The sequence below is a fragment of the Diadema antillarum genome, unplaced genomic scaffold (genome assembly GCF_040938485.1).
Source record: "Diadema antillarum isolate AM-2024a unplaced genomic scaffold, OU_Dant_1.0 seq00001099_RagTag, whole genome shotgun sequence".
Classification (NCBI taxonomy): domain Eukaryota; kingdom Metazoa; phylum Echinodermata; class Echinoidea; order Diadematoida; family Diadematidae; genus Diadema; species Diadema antillarum.
Genome location: NW_027271916.1, coordinates 209371 through 232568, shown reverse-complemented (window position 1 = coordinate 232568; position 23198 = coordinate 209371). Strand labels below are relative to the sequence as shown.

Genomic DNA, 23198 nt, shown 5'->3' with positions numbered 1-23198 from the left:
AAAATCAGACTGAGCACTTCTGACGAGAAGCACCCTTGCTTATCTCCAGTCTGCAATTGATAGTCATCGACGAAAGTAACATACATTGAAAGTTTTTAGATGTCGTGCGCGCTTTTTTAGGGCCTTACTGCGAATGATTCTCAAAGATAAAAGGCTATATTCAAACCCAGACCTAATATTATAACATCACATTAAAAATGTGTTAAATGTTCAATGTAAGAACTCATGATGCAATGGAATTAAATCTGTATATTACTCTGCGTAGTAGCCGTTTTCTATTAATTACCAAGAGTACTATAATCACTCGTTGTCATGAGAGGTTTAAACGTACCACTATTATCGTCTGCTTGGCTTAGATAAGTTTAACTGTGTCAGAACCGCTGTTTCAGTACTCCATTGTAATTTTCAATGGAAAGGTATGTAAAGTATGGAAAGGGTTAAGCTGCAATGGAGACAGGGAAGTGTGGTTAACCCGCCCTAACGATTAAGGGCTGGCCGATCTTCTCTTCTCCCCACATCACACATCGAAGACAGCAACTATCGGAAGTAAACATTTGAGGCTTGCCAACCTTAAAGAGAAACTTCGATCCACGATGAAGTTGATCGTCACGAACCGTAGCAGATGGAGCAAACATTGCAGTGGATATTGGCACTGACATTATTTGACCAAAGCTTCGAAAAATCACACATTCCAGTTTCCAAGGTAGCGATGTTGTCATAATTACGTAATATGCAAATCCTTTCCGCCACTGATGTCATGGCTTCCCACCTTTTCGTCAGATGATTATAAGGGTAAGAAAATGGCGCCTTTTTTCAATCTAGTATGATTTTGAAATACATCTCCCCTCAAATGTCATAGTTGTTGGTATTGAAACAAAACTTCTCTAGAATGTCTTGATGCCAGCATGGCTAATGATATAATTTCTTCCGTTTGAATCCATTACTCTGTGAAAGAGGAAACTAAGGGAAGATTTATGTGCTGTTGATTGATTTTATTAGGGTGCCCAGAAGCAAATGCCGCCACTTCGTCCGTAAGTTGACTCGCCCGTGGTGGATGCGGAAGGCATCGACCGGCGATGCGTGACAAGTGAGAAAGGCCCATGGCCATGGTTAGCGTTGCCCAAACAGGGTCAACCCGTCTGTACACTGTCACCGATCCTCATCTGTATTTGCCCAAGCAAGTTTCTAAACTCTTGATTCTTTTTTTTTTCTCTTCTCCTCTCCAGTAACCTGACTTGAGGCAAATCCGTCGAAGCGTGCACCATATTCTGTAAACATGCATGACCAACCCCAAACCAAATAAATATCGGCGAGACTTACAGTATCACAAACCGTGACATTTGCGGGGCAAGTGAGACATGACATTAAAGGGATCCTCCCCCCCCCCCCCCCAAAAAAAAAAGATCTGCGTTAAAGATGTTCATTTGAAAAGTGAAGATGAAGTGATGCGCGTTCTGAGTTCCTTTGACGGGTTTTAGCTGTTTAGCTGTCATTGTATGTTTCTATACTACAGTGAACAGATTCGTCTCTATCATCATGATCATCACTAACATTGTTCTTATATGATCGCAGGCAAAGACCTATTATTTCATCTATCATCTAACAAGCGGCATTCCTTTCTGTACGAGGTAAAAGCTCTCAACTTTATTAATTCCCTTAAAAGTTGTATAGATTATTTTTAGTCCCCGTCAGTCGCTACTGTATCTTTCACTCGATTCATAAACTTCATCTATTCTATTCACCAACAACATTTATTCACATAGATTTATTTTTTAAAGTACAGTATTCACGAACTGAAATTTACTTCAAGATACTTTACAAGTGTATTGTACCCAGCTAATTCCTGATGTAGGAAGTTCCTAACTACGGGGGAGGGGGGGGGGTGGAAAAATATCAGGCTTACATGCTGGGTAATTACATATTCTCATGAAGCCATCATTTGAACAGTTTACTTTCATCAGGTATAACACGGATATTTGAGGGAAATAGACCAATGGGATTTCTGTTCCTAGCCAGAGGTATAACTTGTCTGTCACATTAGAAAAAAAAAATGATTCTGCCAAATTCTAAAGATAAAGTGGTTCATACGAAAACCACATATTTGAGCCAATCAAGGAAAATGATATCACGTCTGCCATCTGTAAAACATACAATGATCTTTAGCTGCTTTGTGATCAATTACATTGAAATATGAGCGATTGATATGAATAACCACAGCGCACAGTTTTATAATGTGTAGACGATTCTCGAGCAATTAGCTACCTGTCCTTTCGACAGGTTGCAATATAAAAATCTTGGATGATTTCCAGGCATGTCCATGGAAACCGCGCGATGGCTGGCACGCACAGATATATTACAGGCTTGACATGCCTATACCTCCAGGTTTTTTGTCGTAATCTGTAATTCTTTCACTGTAAATGTATTCTAATTCCATATTCTACATGGTTAGTGACATTTTTTTTAATGGCACCAAGACAAGTACGATGATCATTTGGGTCCCTCATAGTCCGATAACAGTGTTATCACAACCTATATGATGGGGCCAGGAATGTAAAATTTATTGCCAAGTTAAGGGTCAGTTGGAGCAGGGGGCAATAAGTAATAGCAGCTAAAAATGAATACCATGAATAAAACGCATAAAATGTATTTCATTCATTGCTGTCCACGAACACTCATTAGTTGATACATTTGATTATATAAAGATAAAAAACAAATGTTTTTGGTACATGTATTCATGGATCTGGTAACTTCTGATTACTGTCATATTTTGGGGGTAAAAATAGGAACGGAACCCCCCCCCCCCCATATCCCCCATTCATCAAATAAACTTTGAATTCCTCTTAGAATTGTATGCTCTTTAACATTTCATAAAATGGTTTCTAAGTATCTCGAAAAAAAAAAAGTTAAAAAGTGGATCCTCATCTCAACCAATACTATACCATCCCTTTAAAAGCTACGTCAAAGAAATATGACTTTTCTTCTTCCTTTTTTTTTCTTAATTATTGCTAATCGATCGAGCCAAATCTTGGATAGAGAACTAGTAACCGTTTTGTTTAATTTATGAATACTTTTGCTTTCTTCGATATTCTACCTTGTACTAGCAACTGACAAAAGCGCTTTGACTTAAGCATGTCAATCTCGTTCCCTTTGTATCAAAACGCAACCATGCAAGAACGCAGTGTCATTTGTCACCTTCAAGTAGCTCGGCAGGTGGCATACCTCGGTCGGACTACCTCTGTCTCTCCCCGAATTTCCCATGCCCGCGAACCGGAAGCATGTAATTTTGATGACCCATAATGCCTCTTGAGGGACAGTTCGGTGTCGTCTGGAAGACAAAGGAATCCTTAATGTCACGTTCTCTCATAGCAGGAGGTTTTTAGAAAAAAAAAATTAAGATCTAGGACTTTGGCATGAGCACTCATCCATCGCTCGTTATTGAGTATGAGAGCAGAGGGATTAAAAGTCGATAATAACTATATCGATAGTCAAATCAATGTTTAACCTTTCATTACATTTAAGCATTTAAAACTGACCTGTAAAGACAATACGCTGTATGCTACTCATCATGATATTTCGCATGACACTCCCTCCGTTGTACAGCAGGTGGAGTCCTCTGACACCGATTAGCAATCTATTGCAGCCGGAAATATCAAATGAGTTGTCTAAATGCCTGGTCCTAATTAGCCGTATTGGTCAGGTGGTGCTGAGCATTATTCAACTCCCATACATAGCCGCCAAATGGCTTCCCACGAAATCTTGTTTCAAGCGATTAAATATAAAGGGCAATAATAGTGCGCCTTGTCCAATGTACAGCAACTGCATAGTTGCATTATGAGCAAATATTAAACTCCTGCTGAACTGCATAAGTTCAATTATCTTTTGTGCAAGAGCATAATAGTATTGCGTATTTAATTAAGGCAAATTGTCAACAATGTACAGTATCTTATTATTATGAATATCACTACATTATGTTCGAGTTTGGACTGTTATTTAGGGCATCAAGTCACTAATTCAGCAACGCTGCACACAATTTGGTCGTTTAGAGCCATGCATCCGGGAAAGATTAACGTGAAATAAGTGTGCGAGATGAACGTGATTATTCCCTTTTTTAAGTTAAGTTTTAAAATAGGCTTTTCTGCATCCGTTTTATTAAGAAAATAATGGTTGTATATCTCAAGATGCTGCGGAGTAGAACACGGAAGTGTTACCACAAATTTCGAGAGATTTCACTGAAACGTTCTAACTTCGTTCTTTTTATGATTTATATTCCCTTCGAATTCAGCAAACTGATGGCACTCTATATAGCTTATGCTCCTCAACACGGTTCCATGACATTTGCTCCTGCAACAAGAATATTTCTCCCATGAAATATCTGCACGCCAAGACAAACATATATTCTAACCACTAACGTAACCCTAACCCTAATCCTAACTCTCACATCAAACTAAACCTAAAATTCTATCATAACCCTAGCCCTAACCCTAAGTCCTTAGAGAAAATAAAACCGGAACAATAATTTTCGCAGGAGCAAAATGTCGTGTCACCCCTCAACTTACACGGGAATACAGTCATGGTTTACGTAAGGATTTCGTTAGAGGAAAGGGAAGTCTTATTACATCTTTTCAAGAGATTTCCTCGGATTAGGCTTGATTTTTAAACCACTGCTTAAACGGGAACGGGAACGGGAACCGGATCGGGAACCGGTGGTGTCACGAATCAATCATATGCGGAGATTTACAATACATCTCTATGGCAACGGGTAAGGACAATTTCCATTCTGCTGTCAATCAAAATAGTGAGAACCTTCTGCTCTGTAACCTTGAAACGTTAACTCTAACCGAGTCTCCTCGTTTGCTCTCCAATCTTGCCTTATTACCGCGGAGCGTACACCCGTTGGATTTTTGTTACACGCTCATCATGCTCAAAGCATGAAGCTATAATAGGAGCTGCTCCCAGCTCTTAGTCAGAAAGCGGCAATTGGGGACTAACCTTAAAATTAACCGCTGATGGGCAGATCACGGATGCGGCCCAACTGGCTTAAATTCAATTAGACATCATTTCTTCTTTCGCACAGGTGTTTCAACATATCTTATGAATATCCGCTTCAATATTTTCTCATTTTGTTTGATTCTATAGTGATGGTAACTAACTTTCAGGTGTAAAATTCTTCCTTCTCAGTTTTTCTATTGGAGTATCATATCAAATGAAACATGATGGGTCTTCCACGCGGACATACGGATTTTGGGTGTGCTTTCTGTTTTTTCATGATAAATGAAATTTGATAATGAAGTGAATACAGTTTAAAGTATATGAAAACGTCGTACCTTTGAACAAGTGTGTGTGTGTGTGTGTGTGTGTGTGTGTGTGTGTGTGTATGTGTGCGTGCGTGTCCATGTGGGGAGGGGGAGGGCGTGGACTTGCATAAGTCTGCGCCCTAGCATAGTGGCATGATATTATACAATACTATTCTCACCCTGAATGACAATGCCAGTGATAGCAAAGAACGAATTAAGGGCGATGGACTGATGGCTAAGCTTTGACAATAGAGCCAAGCCAATGCGCCAAGACCCATTGTACCCTATATGATTTTATGATATTCTGTCCCTCGTCCATCGACAGAAACCTTACACACACACACACACACACACACACACACACACACGCACGCACGCACGCACGCACGCACAAAATTTCATAATGACATAATGGTTTGATTGGCCAATGCAAAGCAGAGACACTTTTGCATATTACATCATCCGTCACACTGGGAGTGTGAAATGGACTTCATCTGATACATGAGTAATGTTGAAGACCGGGATACAATGCATTGTCTTTGGTCATTGCTATGAGATCAATGGAGAGCGCAAAATCTCAGATATATTCTGTTTATAACCTTCCAATATATTTATAGCTATCCTCAGACTCATGTTTTGCTGAGCGTGTAACTGCTTTTGTTGTTTTTTAATTATTCATTTTCCACAAGAATGACAGATGTGAAATAGTGTTGAAGACGTTAAGAATACTGCATGACTTTGGTCGTTGCTATGAGATTAATGGAGAGCGCAGAATCACAGACATCTGTATATAATCTTTTAACTATGTCCTCAGACTCAAATTTGCTGAGCGTGTTACAGCTTTTGTTGCTTTTGAATTTTTGTTTTCCACAAGAATGGCCAGATATAATTATAAAAACCATTTAAAGTATTTTTCCTGTACGTTTTTTTAGGGTTTTAATTTTTTGTTGTAGTTTTTTGTTTGTTTGTTTGTTTGTTTGTTTGTATTTCTTTGAGAGAACGAATCAATCTCACACAGCGATATAGCTGTTGTACCAGAGGATATCTGACTGAATTTTATGATCTATTTAGGGTCTATTTGTGAAATTTCGATGAAAGAGGCAATGCATCTCGCGCTAATTTATTACCCATGGTTCTCTTATCTTTTCCGCTTACTTGATGACGAATCGGCTTTGAGCGCAGTGTCATATTTATAGAACCACTCTCCGTGCTTCAATAGCTGCGCTCGGTACACAATAGGCCCTATAGGGAAGCCATCTTTGACCCATGCAGATTATGGACATTGATGATAGCAGTCAGACATGTTCTCTGTCATTATCATTACATTTTTATTTGTTTGTCATTGTATTAGGTTTTATTTTTCAATAAGTTCTTTTCACTCTGTGAGTGACGAGGATGACGAAAACTAGGAGATGACAATCGTTGTGGCTTAGGTCTAATTGATGTCTAAGGACTGCTCGTCTGTTTTTTGGCAAAACTGACGCAGTACAATAATCATTTTGTGCATGCCTGTTGGCCAGCGTGTTAATAAATCTGCGTCAATATCATAATCGGATGGAGGGTTTCAATACATCTGAAGCCTTGCCATTTTTCATGACCAGGATTGCTTCAATTATCAGCAAATTCTGTAAAAAGGCAATCATACTCTCAGATAATTACAATTACAATCAATTAGTGTGGCTTCATTAAAAAGCTTGTCTCCACGAATCATGAGCAATTTTAGCTGTCCATCTCGATGCTGACGCCAGTCCATCTCGATGCTGCTAAAGGTCGTCAATGGGAGTACAATCTTGTAATCTAGGGTATAGGTCCTAATCATTAGAATGAATAATTGAACGCGAGTGCGTCATGTATATAGTATTCAGCAAATATGCTTTCCTTTAGTTCAATCTTTCTTATGTCTCATCTGGGGGCATTTCATGAATCATTTTGTCAGATATTTTTTCTGACAACTGTTATAACATAAGCTACTGAAATCCTTACATCTGATTGACCAAGAGCAAATTCGTCCGACAAAGTTGTCGGACAAAACGCTTCATTGATTAATGCTCCCCTGGAGTGATCATTAGAATGAATTACTGAATGTGAGTGCAACCAGTTCAGCAAATCCTTTCCTTCATCAGGGCAATCCTTTTCATGTTTCACCGATCAATTTCCATACTGAAAATTATAAGGTGCAATGTCGACAACTTTGAGGAATTTAAAAAAAAAAAATCAATTTCGCCGTTCGGGGAGGTTCACGGTCAGTCAATAGTCACGGTCAGGTGTGTAATAGTTTTACCATTAGCACCTCCACGTAGGTGGTGACGATATCATACGGTTAGTATCACGCCTACTTTTTTAGACTGGGATGAACGTCGTCTAACAGGATGTAAAACGCAGAGTTCCGGGGATCAGGTATTGTTTCATTTCATCTGTGGTCGTCTGTGCTTTCCTCGCGGCAAAGATGAGGTCCAGTTTTCGGATTCACTGTACAGAGTCATCCAGCCGTTTGGAATATTGACTCGCTTATGGAATTAAGAAAGTGTTAGTCATTCATATTTTTCACAACGTCATTGCTCTGTCTTGATGATAGCAATTTCTTATGACATATGTTCCCAGTTCTTCACTTTTCCCAAGGATTTATCTTTCGAAAAGATAGAAAGGGTTTCCATGATATGTGTTGGTTTGCAGGTGTGTGTGTGTGTGTGTGTGTGTGTGTGTGTGCGGGTGTGTGTGTTCCTCCAGTGTTATGCACTTGGCAGTGAATAGCAGCACACAACTATAGCTCAGCCGATCGCTGGGGTGTTTATTAAATTCTCATAATCTAATCACAATCGTGAGTAACCCTCACGTCCCATGCTAGTCGAGACGAGAGACACTTTCCTTGGGTATAAATCTAGTTGAAAAAATCCCAGCCCGATTTCGGCCTGAAAATTTGATTGGTCTAGACTTCAAATAAAGCCTGTCCTTACTCATCACTGGACCCGGTTACTGGGTGCTCCCCACAGTCTCCCGATCATATCGCCATGGAAACACTGCACCTGTGACAGACGGTTTGATGGGGAATGACCTAGTGCGTTCTAATAAAGCAAATGGGCGTTCTTAAGGGATCATTCATTACTTTGACTCTGTCACCTGGACAACCGGGCCATCCCTGGAGAAAGTCCGAAAATTAATCATAGCTTTTTGCTTAACTCGAGGAAATTGTGTCCCTCAACTTTTGCGGATTCCTAAGCACATTCATCTATCATGTCTTATTAAATGTGACGTATAGGCCTACAGGTACATTGTATCACAATTCTTCCACACTCGTTGCAACTTTCAAGATTACATCAGCAGCACCAGTATGACAAACCACTCCCAACAACTACACACACTCTTTCTCGTAAACACAAACTAGCAAGCATTAACATACAATTTTGTATCCCGAAGCGCACAGGGGTGACCGCAGTCCATGAAGCCCACCCACTCCCCCCCCCCCCCCTCCATAATGATGATGATAGTTATGATGATAATGATTTGAAGAAAAAAAATTGAGCAATCAAGCAACAGGCTAACAAACACAAGAACGTCAACGTTACCGTGTGTTGATGAAATATCATGGTTATTTAATTAGTATCACGTTAATGTGGAAGTTATCCATATATTGGCGTCGAATATAACATGAAAAAGTTTCACACGTTTTCGTGAAAAAATGAATATCGGGAGTTTACACATAATCATAACATTTTGATGTAGGTGATAATGTTATCATGTCACAAGTATATCCTATTCACCTGCACTCTAATCTTCCTACATATCTTCTTCTCTTTTTTTATGAAAGGAAAATAAACAAGCAGAGTCTCTTCAATTCAATTCAATTCAATTCAATTTATTCGGCACAAAATAAATCAAAAGTACATTATGTACACAGTAAAAACAAAAACAATGTGTATAAACATACATGCACATATTTTGGAAATTAATGCCGGGACCCCTCTTGCATCAAATTACTGTCGTATAGTAACACCTTTGTAATTATAACTTTGAAGGGAGAGGAGTTGTAACTGCTATAAATTATACACCATCAATTAAAGCACGATATCTACAACACTTTTGTGTACATACCAATCGCAGACAGAGTTGAGACGCGATAAGTTTCTATAAATACCATCTTCTGATTTGCATCGTGTGGTTTTGACAAGTATCTGTTGCTTGGAACATTTAATACTTACTTTCAGAATTTGAGTCCGGCTTTCAATGAAAATAGCTTACTGTTCTGTTCGTTCAGTTTTATCATAATCATTAAATTTCATTTCTGCATGATTCGGCATTGCAATGTGAGGGTAGCATTGACCACTTGGAAAAATTAATGCAGGCGTGCTATAGAGCGCATGGGGAGTATCAGAACGGGTGCTGTTCGTTATTTCGAAGGTTCGCTATTCCGAATGTTCGTTATTCCGAAGGGTCGTTAATCCGAAACACGCAAATTCGCTATACCTAGAGGTTCGTCAATCCGAAAATGAAAAAAGGTTCGTTAATCCGAAAATGTGTGGCGTTATTCCTAAGGTTCGTTATTCCGAAGATTGGTTTATCCGAAAATGAAATTCGGAATAATGAACATTCGGAATAAGGAATCTTAGGAATAAAGAGCCTTCGGAATAACGAACCTTCGGAATAACGAGCTGTAACCATCAGAACAACCCCGTCTGAAGGAGGATCACTATTTTAAAGGGGTGTTTTCTTCGAGCGACCACACGATCGTGTGCACTCTTGCCAAGATCCAAAGGTTAGGTTCGCCAGCACAAGTTGCGATGCGACGTGCACTCTCGAAGGAAATGGGCGTAAGGAGCCTTTTAACTCTTTTAACTGGATGAGAACTTCGGTTGGTTTGAATCACTGTCACGTCTGTCGCTGATGATGGAAAAAAGAACCAAACTGGAAATGGGATGAACTTGATGGCGAAAATCATGTATGGGGTCAATTAGCTTATCAGCAACCTTGATCTGATGTTCCTATGGAACTCATTACCAATGCCTGAAATGTAATCCATTGGTTTGATGATGGTTGACTGTCAGCGTGACGTTCGAGTCTTCCGTTCAACGAGTACTCCTCTTGGAATTGTCTTCTTTCAATGATGTGCCATCTTGCCCCTTCCTTCTTCTTTTTTTAAAGGCAAATCGTAGTTTTTATGCGCCTGCAGAAACTGTTGAATTTTACTCTAAAATGGAGACAAACGCATCTGAAATGTGTGAAGTAACGCTATGATAACATGATTTCAGTTGGGTAACGACGATGCAAAATATTAACAAACTAGAGAGGGGCCGTCAAAGGCGGCAGACCCACGCCTAAGTACAAAGTCGGGGTAAACATAATGTGCATTCGGTCATCTACCAGAATTCGGCCACTTAATTGCCAGTGTGCTTTATCACCAGCCAGTGAGTTCTACCAAAGATCGTACACTGAAGTGTACGATCTTTGGTTCTACAGTCACATCACACGCAAATCACATCATTACACATACGGTATTAACACTCATTCACGTACAGGAAAGTCCTTAAGTCTCCTCCAAAAATCCATCGAAAATCCCAAATTCCACCGTCAAAAGTGCAGAATCGGAACTTTTCCAAGCGCGCGCGAATTAAGTCCAGTTTTAAGAGTATTGTCTACACGACGGGTCGCGGAAAAAGCGCTAAAAATCGAGAAATACGCCGTTTTCTTACGGGATATTTTGATTATAGCAAGCCGAGAGTGTGATGATATCAAAGGTCGTATGAGTGTACGATCTTTGATGGTATCCACAAAAGCAAAAAAGAAAAACAAAATTTACGTACCCCCTAGGCAATTACCCCTCTATGAAATAGTGTCTACGGGAATTATTCAATGCAAGGGTTGAATGCAAATGTCTACTGCACCAGTATTCGGCCACCAACGAGCGCCGCAACGTCCCCGGTGCAATTTTGCACCAACAGTGTAGAGCGCGATGCATTTTCAGCGGCCTTGCACACGGATTGACATTGAGCACGCATATCGTGCAGTGTGACTGCGACCGAGCAAAATGCTCCTCTAACGAAAAAAACAATCAATGTTAATTTGAAAAATCATCAAATATCAAAGGTCGTATGAGTGTACGATTTTTGATGGTATCCACAAAAGCAAAAAAGAAAAACAAAATTTACGTACCCCCTAGGCAATTACCCCTATGAAATAGTGTCTACGGGAATTATTCAATGCAAGGGTTGAATGCAAATGTCTACTGCACCAGTATTCGGCCACCAACGAGCGCCGCAACGTCCCCGGTGCAATTTTGCACCAACAGTGTAGAGCGCGATGCATTTTCAGCGGCCTTGCACACGCATTGACATTGAGCACGCATATCGTGCAGTGTGACTGCGACCGAGCAAAATGCTCCTCCAACGAAAAAAACAATCAATGTTAATTTGAAAAATCATCAAATATCAAAGGTCGTATGAGTGTACGATCTTTGATGGTATCCACAAAAGCAAAAAAGAAAAACAAAATTTACGTACCCCCTAGGCAATTACCCCTATGATTAGTGTCTACGGGAATTATTCAATGCAAGGGTTGAATGCAAATGTCTACTGCACCAGTATTCGGCTACCAACGAGCGCCGCAACGTCCCCGGTGCAATTTTGCACCAACAGTGTAGAGCGCGATGCATTTTCAGCGGCCTTGCACACGCATTGACATTGAGCACGCATATCGTGCAGTGTGACTGCGACCGAGCAAAATGCTCCTCTAACGAAAAAAACAATCAATGTTAATTTGAAAAATCATCAAAATACGGGCCAGTTTGTGATGACGGAGAACGAACTTTCATAAATCTAGAAGGACATAGTCCCTCAAATAGGCCTAAACGTAAATTTCGGAATTCTTACGAACATTTGAGCAGCGAAGTCGGATCGTTGGGGAGTTTATGTGTTCGTATGGTAGCGGAAAATCGCAAAGTGAGAAACGGGAAATTTTCGGAATGGTCACTATACCATGGGGTCAAAACTTCAAGGTCACACAGAATTTGCAAGGGTCAACCGATTATCACCAAAATCTAATCGATTCTTTCCTGTCATTATCCAAACATTCCCTGAACATTTCGTGCAAATCCGTTTACCCGTTCTCTTGTTATCTTGTACACAAACAAACAAACAAACAAACAAACAAACAAACAAACATACAAACAAACAAACAAACAAACAAACAAACAAACAAACAAAAAAAAAACAAAAAAACAAACAAACAAACAAACAAACAAACAAACATACGGAACCCTTTACATAACCCCCTGCCGATTTTCATCGGCGTGGGTAAAGATACGCCGGATTTCCGGAAGTATACTGCGGTCTCGGAGAGTACCCGATCGGGGTTGCTGCGTGATCTATATATCGGGCCATAAACTTATGGCACTACATCCATCGCGTGAGAGTGAATCCCATGCAGCAACTTGATAGCTGCATCATGGGATTGAATATTACTGGTCGCGCACGATTACATGATTATACGACCATCACGCTTCAGGAATAAAAGTGTACTACGATCGAAACTATTTTACTTTTTTTTTAAATCTCAAAATACTCCAAAACAACTCATGATCATGGCAAATCGCCCCAACCAGACAAGTTTCTTGGTAAAGCCTTTTGATATATTATTTTGCAAGCAAGTTCCAACAATGGTGGAATATGAATTTTGAGCCCTTCTGAAACTTTTTTTTTTAATGTTTTAGCTTTCATGCAAACCAAGAAAGCCCACATTGCAAATTCAACTATCTAAATGGATACAATAAAGTGTACTCTCGTGGAGAAAAGTCACACTGATGTAACAAAGAAGAGGAAAGTCGTTCACATAGTCATTTTTTCAAACGTACAAGGAATGAGGAACCTACAAGTCAATTCTAAACGTATCTCTTAATATTAGGATTAGAAAAGTCGTTCACATAGTCATTTTTTCAAACGTATAATAAGGAATGAGGAACCTACAAGTCAATTCTAAACGTATCTTTTAGTGTTGTTTGTTATAATACTTTCCTCATGATGTTGTTGTTGTTGTTGTTGTTGTTGTTGTTTGGGCGGCTTTTCTTTTTCTTGGAGAGAGAGGGAGTGGGATTGCTAAGTGTTCGTCTCAGTATCTGACACTGGATAGATATGATCTCAGTAAAATCAGGATATTGCTTATCTTGAACTGACACCTTTGATGGTTTGAGAAATGTTTATGCAAGGGAATGCCGGTAATGGTAATGCCGGACTATTTTTGCAGCCACACATCAGCTCTGTATTACCTGAGAGTTATATCTCCTTGGCATGTCAGGGTAGAGTTGATAAAGTCGAAAAAGTATGCATGCCAGGGTACAGTTGGTAAAGTCGAAAAGGCTTTTACATTATCCAGGGCTCGAAAATAACTTTTTTCCCTTCTGGTGGCCCATTCTAGCCACTCCATCGGGCCACAACAATCTTTGAATATGAAATCTTGGTGGCCCGAAATAAAAAAGCAATATAACAATGCATTTTGAATTTTCGCTGCTCAATCGGTCCTCCCAAAGAAAAATCGGGTGGCCCGACATCAAATTTCAGTGGCCCAGGGCTACCGCAAATGTCGAAGTCTGTATTACTCATAGTATAATGGGGTAGCTATACCGTCATAATGATGGGGATGTTTTTTTTTTTCCCCTCGCACTGATCTACTGAAATGCATGCAGTAACTTCATGTGCAAGATGAACCGACTTTTAATTTTATTTTATCTTAATCACACAAGATGACCAGGGGTCCCTTTCTTCCTGAAATGCAGTGTTTGGGAAGTAACTCTCGATGAATAGTGAACTTTATTCTTGCCACGCAAGACTGCAGCTTATATCATCCATTTGTTAAGAACAGCTCATGCATACCCAAGGCTATACATCATGACTACTGTACTAGTATTTGAATATGAAATAGATGCGTGAACATCGCACCCGTTTTATCATAGATATACACGTATAAACACTGCACTGTAAGACTGGGCGGCTTCTGTGGAATCCAGGGGTCCGTTTTGCTTTGTGAAGATCTTTTCAAGAATTGATAAATCGCAATAACGATTGTTGCTACAGCAACGACATAAAATGGTTGACAGTTGATTGGTTGTTTCCTGGCTGTTTCTACAGCAACCGCCAGTCAACGACTGCAATCATCTCCTGGAGTTGTCACGGGATCGAGACTGCTCCTTGACCAGTTGACCGGTCATCGTGGTCATCCAGGACGAACTGTGATCTGTGGCTTCCTCCTATTAGTTCCCGATATGCAACTTTTTTTCCCCAAACTTTTCTAGCCCTCCATGGACTATTTCATTATCTCCATGACAACATAATACAAGTTCAAAACATTCAACCATAATCTTTTTTTTCTTAACATTTCTCTCGTAAACATTTACACAAACAAATGTTGGAGTGACTGCCACTTTAAACTGAACTTGTTGAGTGTACCCGATACAGAATAAATATATCTCTCATCTGCATAATATTCAATAATTTTTTTCTTCATTGAGTTAAACCTTGGGACTTTGTTTTGTAACTTTTGTACAAACAGTTGTTGCCTAATCAGAATCACAACACAATTTAGAGCATCGTTTCTCTTTTCTATAAAACCAAAAATAATATTTTTCAGACTAAATTTTATCTGTGCTCTAGAACCTTCATTTATCCATTGTTCAGTTTTATTCCAGATTGACTTACTAGTTTCACATTCATAAAAGAAATGTACAATATCTTCCAACTCTTTTTTTACAAAACGAACATTTATCGCTACTGACTTTTTTCATCTTATACAGTTGCTTATCTAAAAACAAAATCCTATTTACTCTTTTATACTGCGATATACTACGATATGCAACTTAACCCTTTGGGTGCTTTGAGAACTGATTGGCACAGAAAACCCATTAATGTTGTACACACTGTAAGTCCCTGGCACACAACGGGTTAATCAGTGGCTCGCTGGCTTGGCAGATCCTGAAATGAATAGCGGTTCCTCGAACCTTGTAACAACATTTCAGAAAGTTGCGATGCCATCAAACTGAATGAATGCAGCGTCTCATTGTTGCGTAATTTCTTCTAGAACTATTGGAAAACGCACAAAACTTTTGATATGGCGTAGAAAGAAATACAAAGAAAAACACTACTTTGCTATTTGCTATTCTTACACAAATAAACATACATACATCATACACTAGCGCAAACAACCTCAAACATACCAACAACATCCATTATACAATTTGTCTAATGCAAACATAAGGAATTTGATACCTATTCAAATGGTTATTGTTATTTTTTTTTTACTTTATAGTCTGGTATCTTTGACCAGTATATCATACACGGTGAGTCATGACGTAGGCCTATACTATGGAGTAAACGAAGCATAGACTCTCGTCCAGTTCATCATCACCTGATACTAGTATAGTATATAGTTGGAGTCACGTGACACCATGCACCCTGCGTTCAGCCCGTTTCGCTCCACGCCAGCACAAATACGACAAATGAGCTTGGCGAATGCAGAGCTGTCAACAGCAACCAGTGGCGTATCTAGGGGGGGGGGGCAAGGGGGGCACGTGCCCCGGGCGCCACTCCTTGGGGCGCAAAAAACGAGAAAAAAAAAGAAGAAGAAAAAGAAAAAAAAAGAAGAAGAAGAAAAAAGAAAAAAGAAAAGAAGAGAGAAAAAAAAAACTCGCCCGTATAAGGGGGGAGGGGGGGGGGCAGAAAACCAAATCAAACAAGATAAAAACAAAACATGATGATGACGTGGACAAAATGACAATGTTTATTGTCTTCACACAAGAATTCCATGTTCTGTCAGCTGAAATACAAAAAATTTCGGCTCGCTCGCTGCGTTTGCTCGCCAAAATTTATATAAATAAAGAAGGTAAGAACAAAACGTGATGATGACGCGGACAAAATGACAATGTCTATTGTGTTCACACATGTCATATATTTAGCAAGCAAAATGTTTCACGGAGCAGCAACTGCAATTTCTTTCGTTCTGAAGCGATCGCCAATTGGATAAAAAAATGCGCCAACGGTTTCAAACATACTGGGGGGGGGGGGGCGCAAAAAAAATCAAGCAAGATAAGAACAAAACGTAATGATGACGAGGAAATATGCTAATTTCGGCTCACTCGCTCGTACAATTTAGAGTATTTTTTTTCAAGTCCACAGTTTGTTGGTATAAATCGTTATCTATAAGGCCGTCACTATTATCTTGATTAGGATTGTAATATTAAATAAGCAAAAAATGACAAGAATTCAATGTTTTGTAAGCTGAAATACGAAAATTTTCGGCTCGCTCGCCAAAATTTATCAAAAAAAGAAAAGAAAAGAAGAAGATAAGAACAAAACGTGACGATGACGCGCACAAAGTGACAATGTCTATTGTGTTCATACATGTCATTTTATATCAAGCAGGAAAATGTTACACGGAGCAGCGGCTGCAATTTCATTCGTTCTGAAGCAATCGCCGATTGGATCAAGAGAGGACGCCAACGGTTTCGAACATGGGGGGGGGGGCAAAAAAAAAAACAAATCAAAAAAGATAAGAACAAAACGTAATGATGACGCGGAAATATGCAAATTTCGGCTCACTCGCTCGTACTAATTTTAGACTACTAGTATTCAAGTCCTCAGTTTGTTGGTATAAATCGTTATCTATAAGGTCGTCACTATATCTTGATTAGAATTGTAAGATTTAATAAGCAAAAAAGGACAAGAATTCCATGTTTTGTAAGCTGAAATACAAAAATTTTCGGCTCGCTCGCTGCGCTCGCTCGCCAAAATTTATCAAAAAAGAAAAGAAAAAAGAGATAAGAACAACACGTGATGATGACGTGGAAATATACAAATTTCGGCTAACTCGCGCGTACTACTTTAGAGTACTTTTGAAATTCCTCATGCAGTTTGTTGGTATAAATCGTTATCTATAAGGCCGTCACTATATCTTGATTGGAATTGTAAGATTTGATTAGCAAAAAATGACAAGAATTCCATGTTTTGTAAGCTGAAATACCAAAGTTTTCGGCTCGCTCGCTGCGCTCGCTCGCCAAAATTTATCAAAATTCATTACATTTAAATCACCCTCAAAAAGACTCCTTTAAAGTGCTTGAAAAAACATATCATGTAGACTTTGTTTAAAGTCCCTAGACCGGGATGGAGTCGGGGTTGAACACTTTTTGAGAAATTAGGGGCGCAATTTTCGCGCTTGCCCCGGGCGCCGTTTTCCCTAGATACGCCACTGACAGCAACATAGACTACGACATGATTGATACGATACAGGGCCTATATTGTCATTAGCACAGAGTCATGGGACGGATTGTTACATCTATCATTTTGAGGGCCTTTCGAAGTACATACGTGAATGATTTGTTGATCATGCCTTCCGACAAAACAAAACAAAGAATCGATAAGATGCGTTCCGATAAGAGCATCTAAGTGTTGAGATGTAGACGAGGTCATCATGTGCGTGTTGAGACGTAGATAAGGTGAAAAAGAGATTGATAGCCAGTACATAAATAGTACAGAAACCAGAAGAGACTTATCAAGCGGGTCATTCTGATGTCACCATGAAGAACATACACGTCCTTTTTTTATGTTCTTCAAGACAACACAACAAACTCGACAAGAACATGCTTGTCTAAACCACGGACTTGCTAATCACGCATAATTCGTTTCGATTAATTGTTTCTCCCCACTACGTGTAATGCAATAAGTGGTACATGTGTATGTTGTTTTCACCGCGCGTCGCACCCAATTTCTTTCAAAGTGCTTAATCATAAAAATGAGTGTCATTAATAGTCTAAAATTATCTCAGTGTTATTATACCGTAATTTGGCACCTTCTGCACTTGTGACTCCAAGTAAAAGGTAATGCACGTTATTTGACCTAATCTCCCTTTCTTAGCTCATATCTAATCTCCATTCAATCTTACAACACAAGTAATACATGGAGACACTATACCACTACCGCAATATGTATAGACACAATTGAACATGTAGTATTTAAAGGTTAACTTACAGAATCGCCCTTTAATTGAGTTAATTTTTTTAAACAAATAAACGTCTGTATGAATGGTTTGTTGTGGTTGTTATACTTTTCTCTGTATACGCTATAGTAATATCGGGAAATTGGCAATTTTTTTTTCATTGGGAGTTTTGAATCGAGATCACTACCAAACAAAATCTAGCCCTCTCATACGAAAAACGCATTCCCACTGCCATGAATGGGCAATTACGCAACAATGATGAAGTGTATAAACTGCAAGAGAAGGCGTTGTTCTTTCGTTTTCAAATTTCAACCGAACACGTAACGACCATCTGAATGACACAGGATTTAGTCATATTATCTACCATTTTGAATTTCTGTCCTCTCTTCTCTCACCGTCAGGGTGTCCTGTACTCTCGCTCGGAGGTCACGGTGTCCTTCCGACTGGTCAACTACCTCAACGAACTCAGCCGGCTCCTCGACGGCCAGTGCTGCGACAACGCGCCCGACCAGCCCTGCACTGACAGATGCGACAACCGATTCGACGTTTGCTTCGGGCCTCCCGGACGGTAAGAAGAGGGAGATGTCAGAATCAGGAGATACCATCTAGGCAACCCTTCATTCTTTGCCCCCAAGAATAATATCAAGCAGTATAACTTTGTAATACCGTTTTATTCTCGATTGTTGGTGTTTTACACCGCAATGTATTGTTGGTAGATATTGTACCGTCATTTATTACATTTCAATTAAAAGGGCCTTATCATTCAAGATTATCTCAAATTACATCTAAGGGGGTGTTGCAAGAAAGTCGAGTTGCAGTCAATTGCAAATATCTATTGCAAATTTGGCAAATTTGGCAAATTTGGCAATAGACAGATCAATTGCAACTTGGAATCAATTGCAGGATTTGCAATTGATTTCAGGGAGTTGCAATTGATTGCAACTTTCTTGCAACACCCCCTAAGTCTATGATTATCAAGCTAATCAGTTTTGGAGATGCCTTTTTCACACATAGATATTGGTTGTTCCAACAAGTAATTGTATTCAATTTCCCCATGGTTGTGCAATGTATAGATCATGTTGTTTATATAACAGCCCCGTGAGCATCATTTTTTTTTTGTCGGACTTCCAGCGCTTCATAAGAGGTCACTAATATTTTATTCATCTATTATTCATTGTTGATCTTCAGCAGTCACAATAACCGTTGTCTGGTTATGATTATCTGACTCCTGTGAGTTTTAGAATTGGATGTAACGAAGAGGACAAACGAAGGCCAGAGAGCAGCGTTCTCGTCCAGCGGCAAAAACGCATGTCATGCTCCTGCATTGCATTCATGCCTACAAGCGGCGAACTCGAAAATACTTTATGATGATTTTATCTCACAAAAACCTTCTGAGAAACAACCTATATATGGCGCACCAAAGTTCAAACGCTAATACACATCGCTTGTAGGGCTATGGGCCGATGTGGCTATATATATTGTACGTGATAACCTGGAACTTTTTTCTTGGGGAGGGGGGGCATCAGCCGCTACTGATGTGTAGACAGACGAGGGCGTGTCCTGCCCATTCGGCCAACTGATCGAGCCGATAGGGTTCCCTGCAAAGAGAACGAGAGATGGGACACCCTTCGGTTCGAACACGCTTTTAAGAGGAAATCCACCCCAAAAGATATAGTTCAAATGAAAGAGATACCCTCACAATTTTTCATGTATGTTATATATGAAATTCGGAATTATTGTTATTTTTAGCTGATACAAGTCAAAGCATGTTCTCATACCAAGATACATCAAAGTTAACATTTGTTCTTTTTTATTTTGAATGATTTTAAGGTAAGTCCTCCACTCTAAAAACATCCGGGTCAGAACTAACCCGGAAAGGGTCCGTTGGGGTCACACTCCGTTCCGGGTCAGAAATGACAAGGAATGGGGTCAGATATGACCCCATTCAGAGTCATGAATTGGGTCAGGGTGACCCCATTCCGGGTCTTCATGACCAAATTCCAAGTAATTTTTGACCCGGAACGGGGTGTGACCCCAACGGACCCTTTCCAGGTCAGTTCTGACCCGGATGTTTTTAGGGTATACATTTATACGACTGAAATATGAGATTTTGTCATTTTTGTATATGAAATGAATAAGAAATTGTGAGAGCATGACATCGTCAACTTGCTTGCTTGAATATTCATAAGTACTAATGAAGATTCTTTTTTTAAAGATGAGATTTCAAAGTGTCATATCTTCCTTGTTTCTCATCCAATTTTTGTAATTTGTGTATCGTTCTGTAGTGAATATTTTTCTTTTTCTTCTAAAGTTAATTTGTTTTTGGGGTGGATTTCCTCTTTATCAGTAGACAATTCATCTCCATGGAGCTTTGCTACTTGCCACAACCAGATTCTTCGAATGTTGCATAATACACCTTGTATTAATGTGGTGACGCGGTCTGCATAGGCTGAACTGTGCGCTATATACGCAGATTTCTTATACGTTTGAGATCCTGGCCCTCAGTCCGGCACAAATTGCACTCAATATCTTCTACGTCCACGTCCCACACAAAACTTTAATCTTTGGAGTAAGGATTAAAGCGATGTTGGTTATTCTAAGTTGAAGATCATAGGGACATACTGATAATGGTGATGATCATAGATTGTAGTGGTACAAGTATTAATATAATGATGTAAACAATCACAATGCTAATCAGTGCCCATGAATAACGTCGCCTCTCTCGTATAAGTGCATTATGAGAATAAGAATAAGAGAGAATTAACTGTATAACTAGGAGTGATAAAGCTACAAAATTCTGTTGTGTTACATACAGGCATTGAATGACCTGTAGACAAAAAAAAAAACGGACTTCATGTTTAAACGTTAAAGACTTTAGCGTTTCTAAAGGAACCTGATAAATGATTCCAAAAGCATTGCGAAACAGCTCCGAAAATGACAATGATCCTTCAGCCACAAGTAGGTTCTTACATCTAGGAGAAATACTACACGAAAGTTCATAATTATTCAGAACTGGGATTTTCACGGCATGATGTGAACCAGGGAGATGGAAAGAAACACTTATCAGTGTAAATGATCATGTAACACCTACCAAGTATCCAACAGTATCATAACTCTCTGACTGAAGAAGCCAGTGAAGTCTCGGAATCATTGGTTTGATATGGTTTCTATGTAGTTTCGTAGGAGCATATATATCATTACCTGTATCTTTACATTAATGCCTCATATTCAAGATGAAATTCCTCAGTAAAGTTGCAGTATTCAGGTTCTGATGTATCTTGAATCTCACACCTTTATCTTGAACCAATTAAAAAAAAAAGAAGAAGCAGAAAGGACGTTGATGATTGATTCGGGTAAAAAAAAAATCGAAAAAACCCCACCTAGCAGGTTCCTGTCGGGTGGTAGCATCAAACAGGTTGTGTGTTCTGAGTAGGGTGACTGTATTAGAACAAGACTCCAATACATTTGTACAAGTAAACGGATTAACATAGTTAAAAAAAGAATGAAAAAAAAAACCAAATAACAACAACACCTGCATCTCCTCCGAAGGACTCTCATCACGATCTTTCTCTCTCACACACATATTTATCATCTCTGTATATCTCTCTATAGCGATGTAGACATCGCGAACTGCCCGTATGGCCGCTTGCGGACGGGACCCATCTTCGACAATCAGGATAGTTTTTCATTCCCGGAAATCCTCTCTGGAAACATCCCCAACCCGATGCTGGTGAAGGTCCGAGAGTGGGAGGTGAGCCAACGAGACGACGGATTTCTCTATCAGCGACAGATGAAGAGAATAGACAGTCGGGGGAGACGGGATTAAAATAAGAAAATTGACCGTGGGCACGTGGTATCGACGAGTAGCCGTAAATATTCAAGCTGGCATTATTGGCATTATAACAAGAAATAATAATTTCTGGTCATCCTCTTTGGCCATTACGAGGGGAAAATTCGCCGTTCCCCTACCATTCTGAAGTTTTGTTACATGAGAAGGGAAGACAACCTGGCCTTGGACCAGGAGATGAAAATACAAGATGAATTTATTGTTCGTTTCATGTTTTGATAAAACAATTCAAACTATCATTCCAAAGTGTGGAGATAAATACCAATGTCATCATTTATTCAAACCTCTCTGCTAGGACAACAAACAGGAATGAGGTCTTTAAGCATTCAATTTTGCTATTCCGAGCAAATGGTATCTACCATTCACGAGTTCTTTCTAGATTGATAACTAGGCCTCCCTATGGCACCTTCGCCTCATCCATTAACAAAGCTCTGGCATCAGGAAATGCAAAACGAAAATAACTCTTAAACATTGTCACAGACGTCATTAATGTCATGTGTATACTACTTCTAAAAATATTGAATACCCCACTTTACATTCTTAACAACCAAAACATATTAAATAGTAAATGCTGAACAGAAAGATGATTTTTCTTCGTTTACTTCGTTCACGTTTGCCCATTGGTTTTTGCGATGAAACTATCAATGAATTAAATGCAGATACAAAATGTCATATTAAAGGTCTCGCATAATTGGTGTCGTGTCTGAACCGTTATTATCGGTCCCCGAACTATATCTCGCAAAGAGACAACTGGTTGATATCACACTAATTTGATAGTAGAATTCATAACAAGTAATGCAGTTCTCAAACACCCAATGTCTCCTACTCTGTGCTCTTTGCTCCATGCAGAGGGGTATCCGTGTAAAGGTTGGAGTGTGGGATGTTGATCTGGGGCACGAAGGAAGCGAAGTGGACTTCTACACGAGGAATTTCGTCATCCGACCGGAGGCTAACTTATTCGAAGCACCTATCTACAGATATACACTTACAGGAGAAGGATCTACTGAGTAAGTTGAATACACATTCGCCAAGATGTTATCTATACCGTTTAAAATGCATCCCTCGTCATGCTTGTAGCAGAGTATGCAAGG

At 39.5% G+C, this 23198-nt stretch overlaps 1 protein-coding gene across 1 annotated transcript in view; it reads left to right on the top strand.

Moving 5' to 3' along the window:
* Positions 1 to 23198, top strand: part of LOC139743634 (uncharacterized) — a 37961-nt gene that overhangs the window by 6000 nt on the left and 8763 nt on the right. The window contains exons 2-4 of the mRNA XM_071654101.1: positions 18662 to 18828; positions 21873 to 22011; positions 22957 to 23114. Coding sequence (XP_071510202.1) covers positions 18662 to 18828; positions 21873 to 22011; positions 22957 to 23114 — 464 coding nt within the window. The remainder of the gene's footprint in view (positions 1 to 18661; positions 18829 to 21872; positions 22012 to 22956; positions 23115 to 23198) is intronic.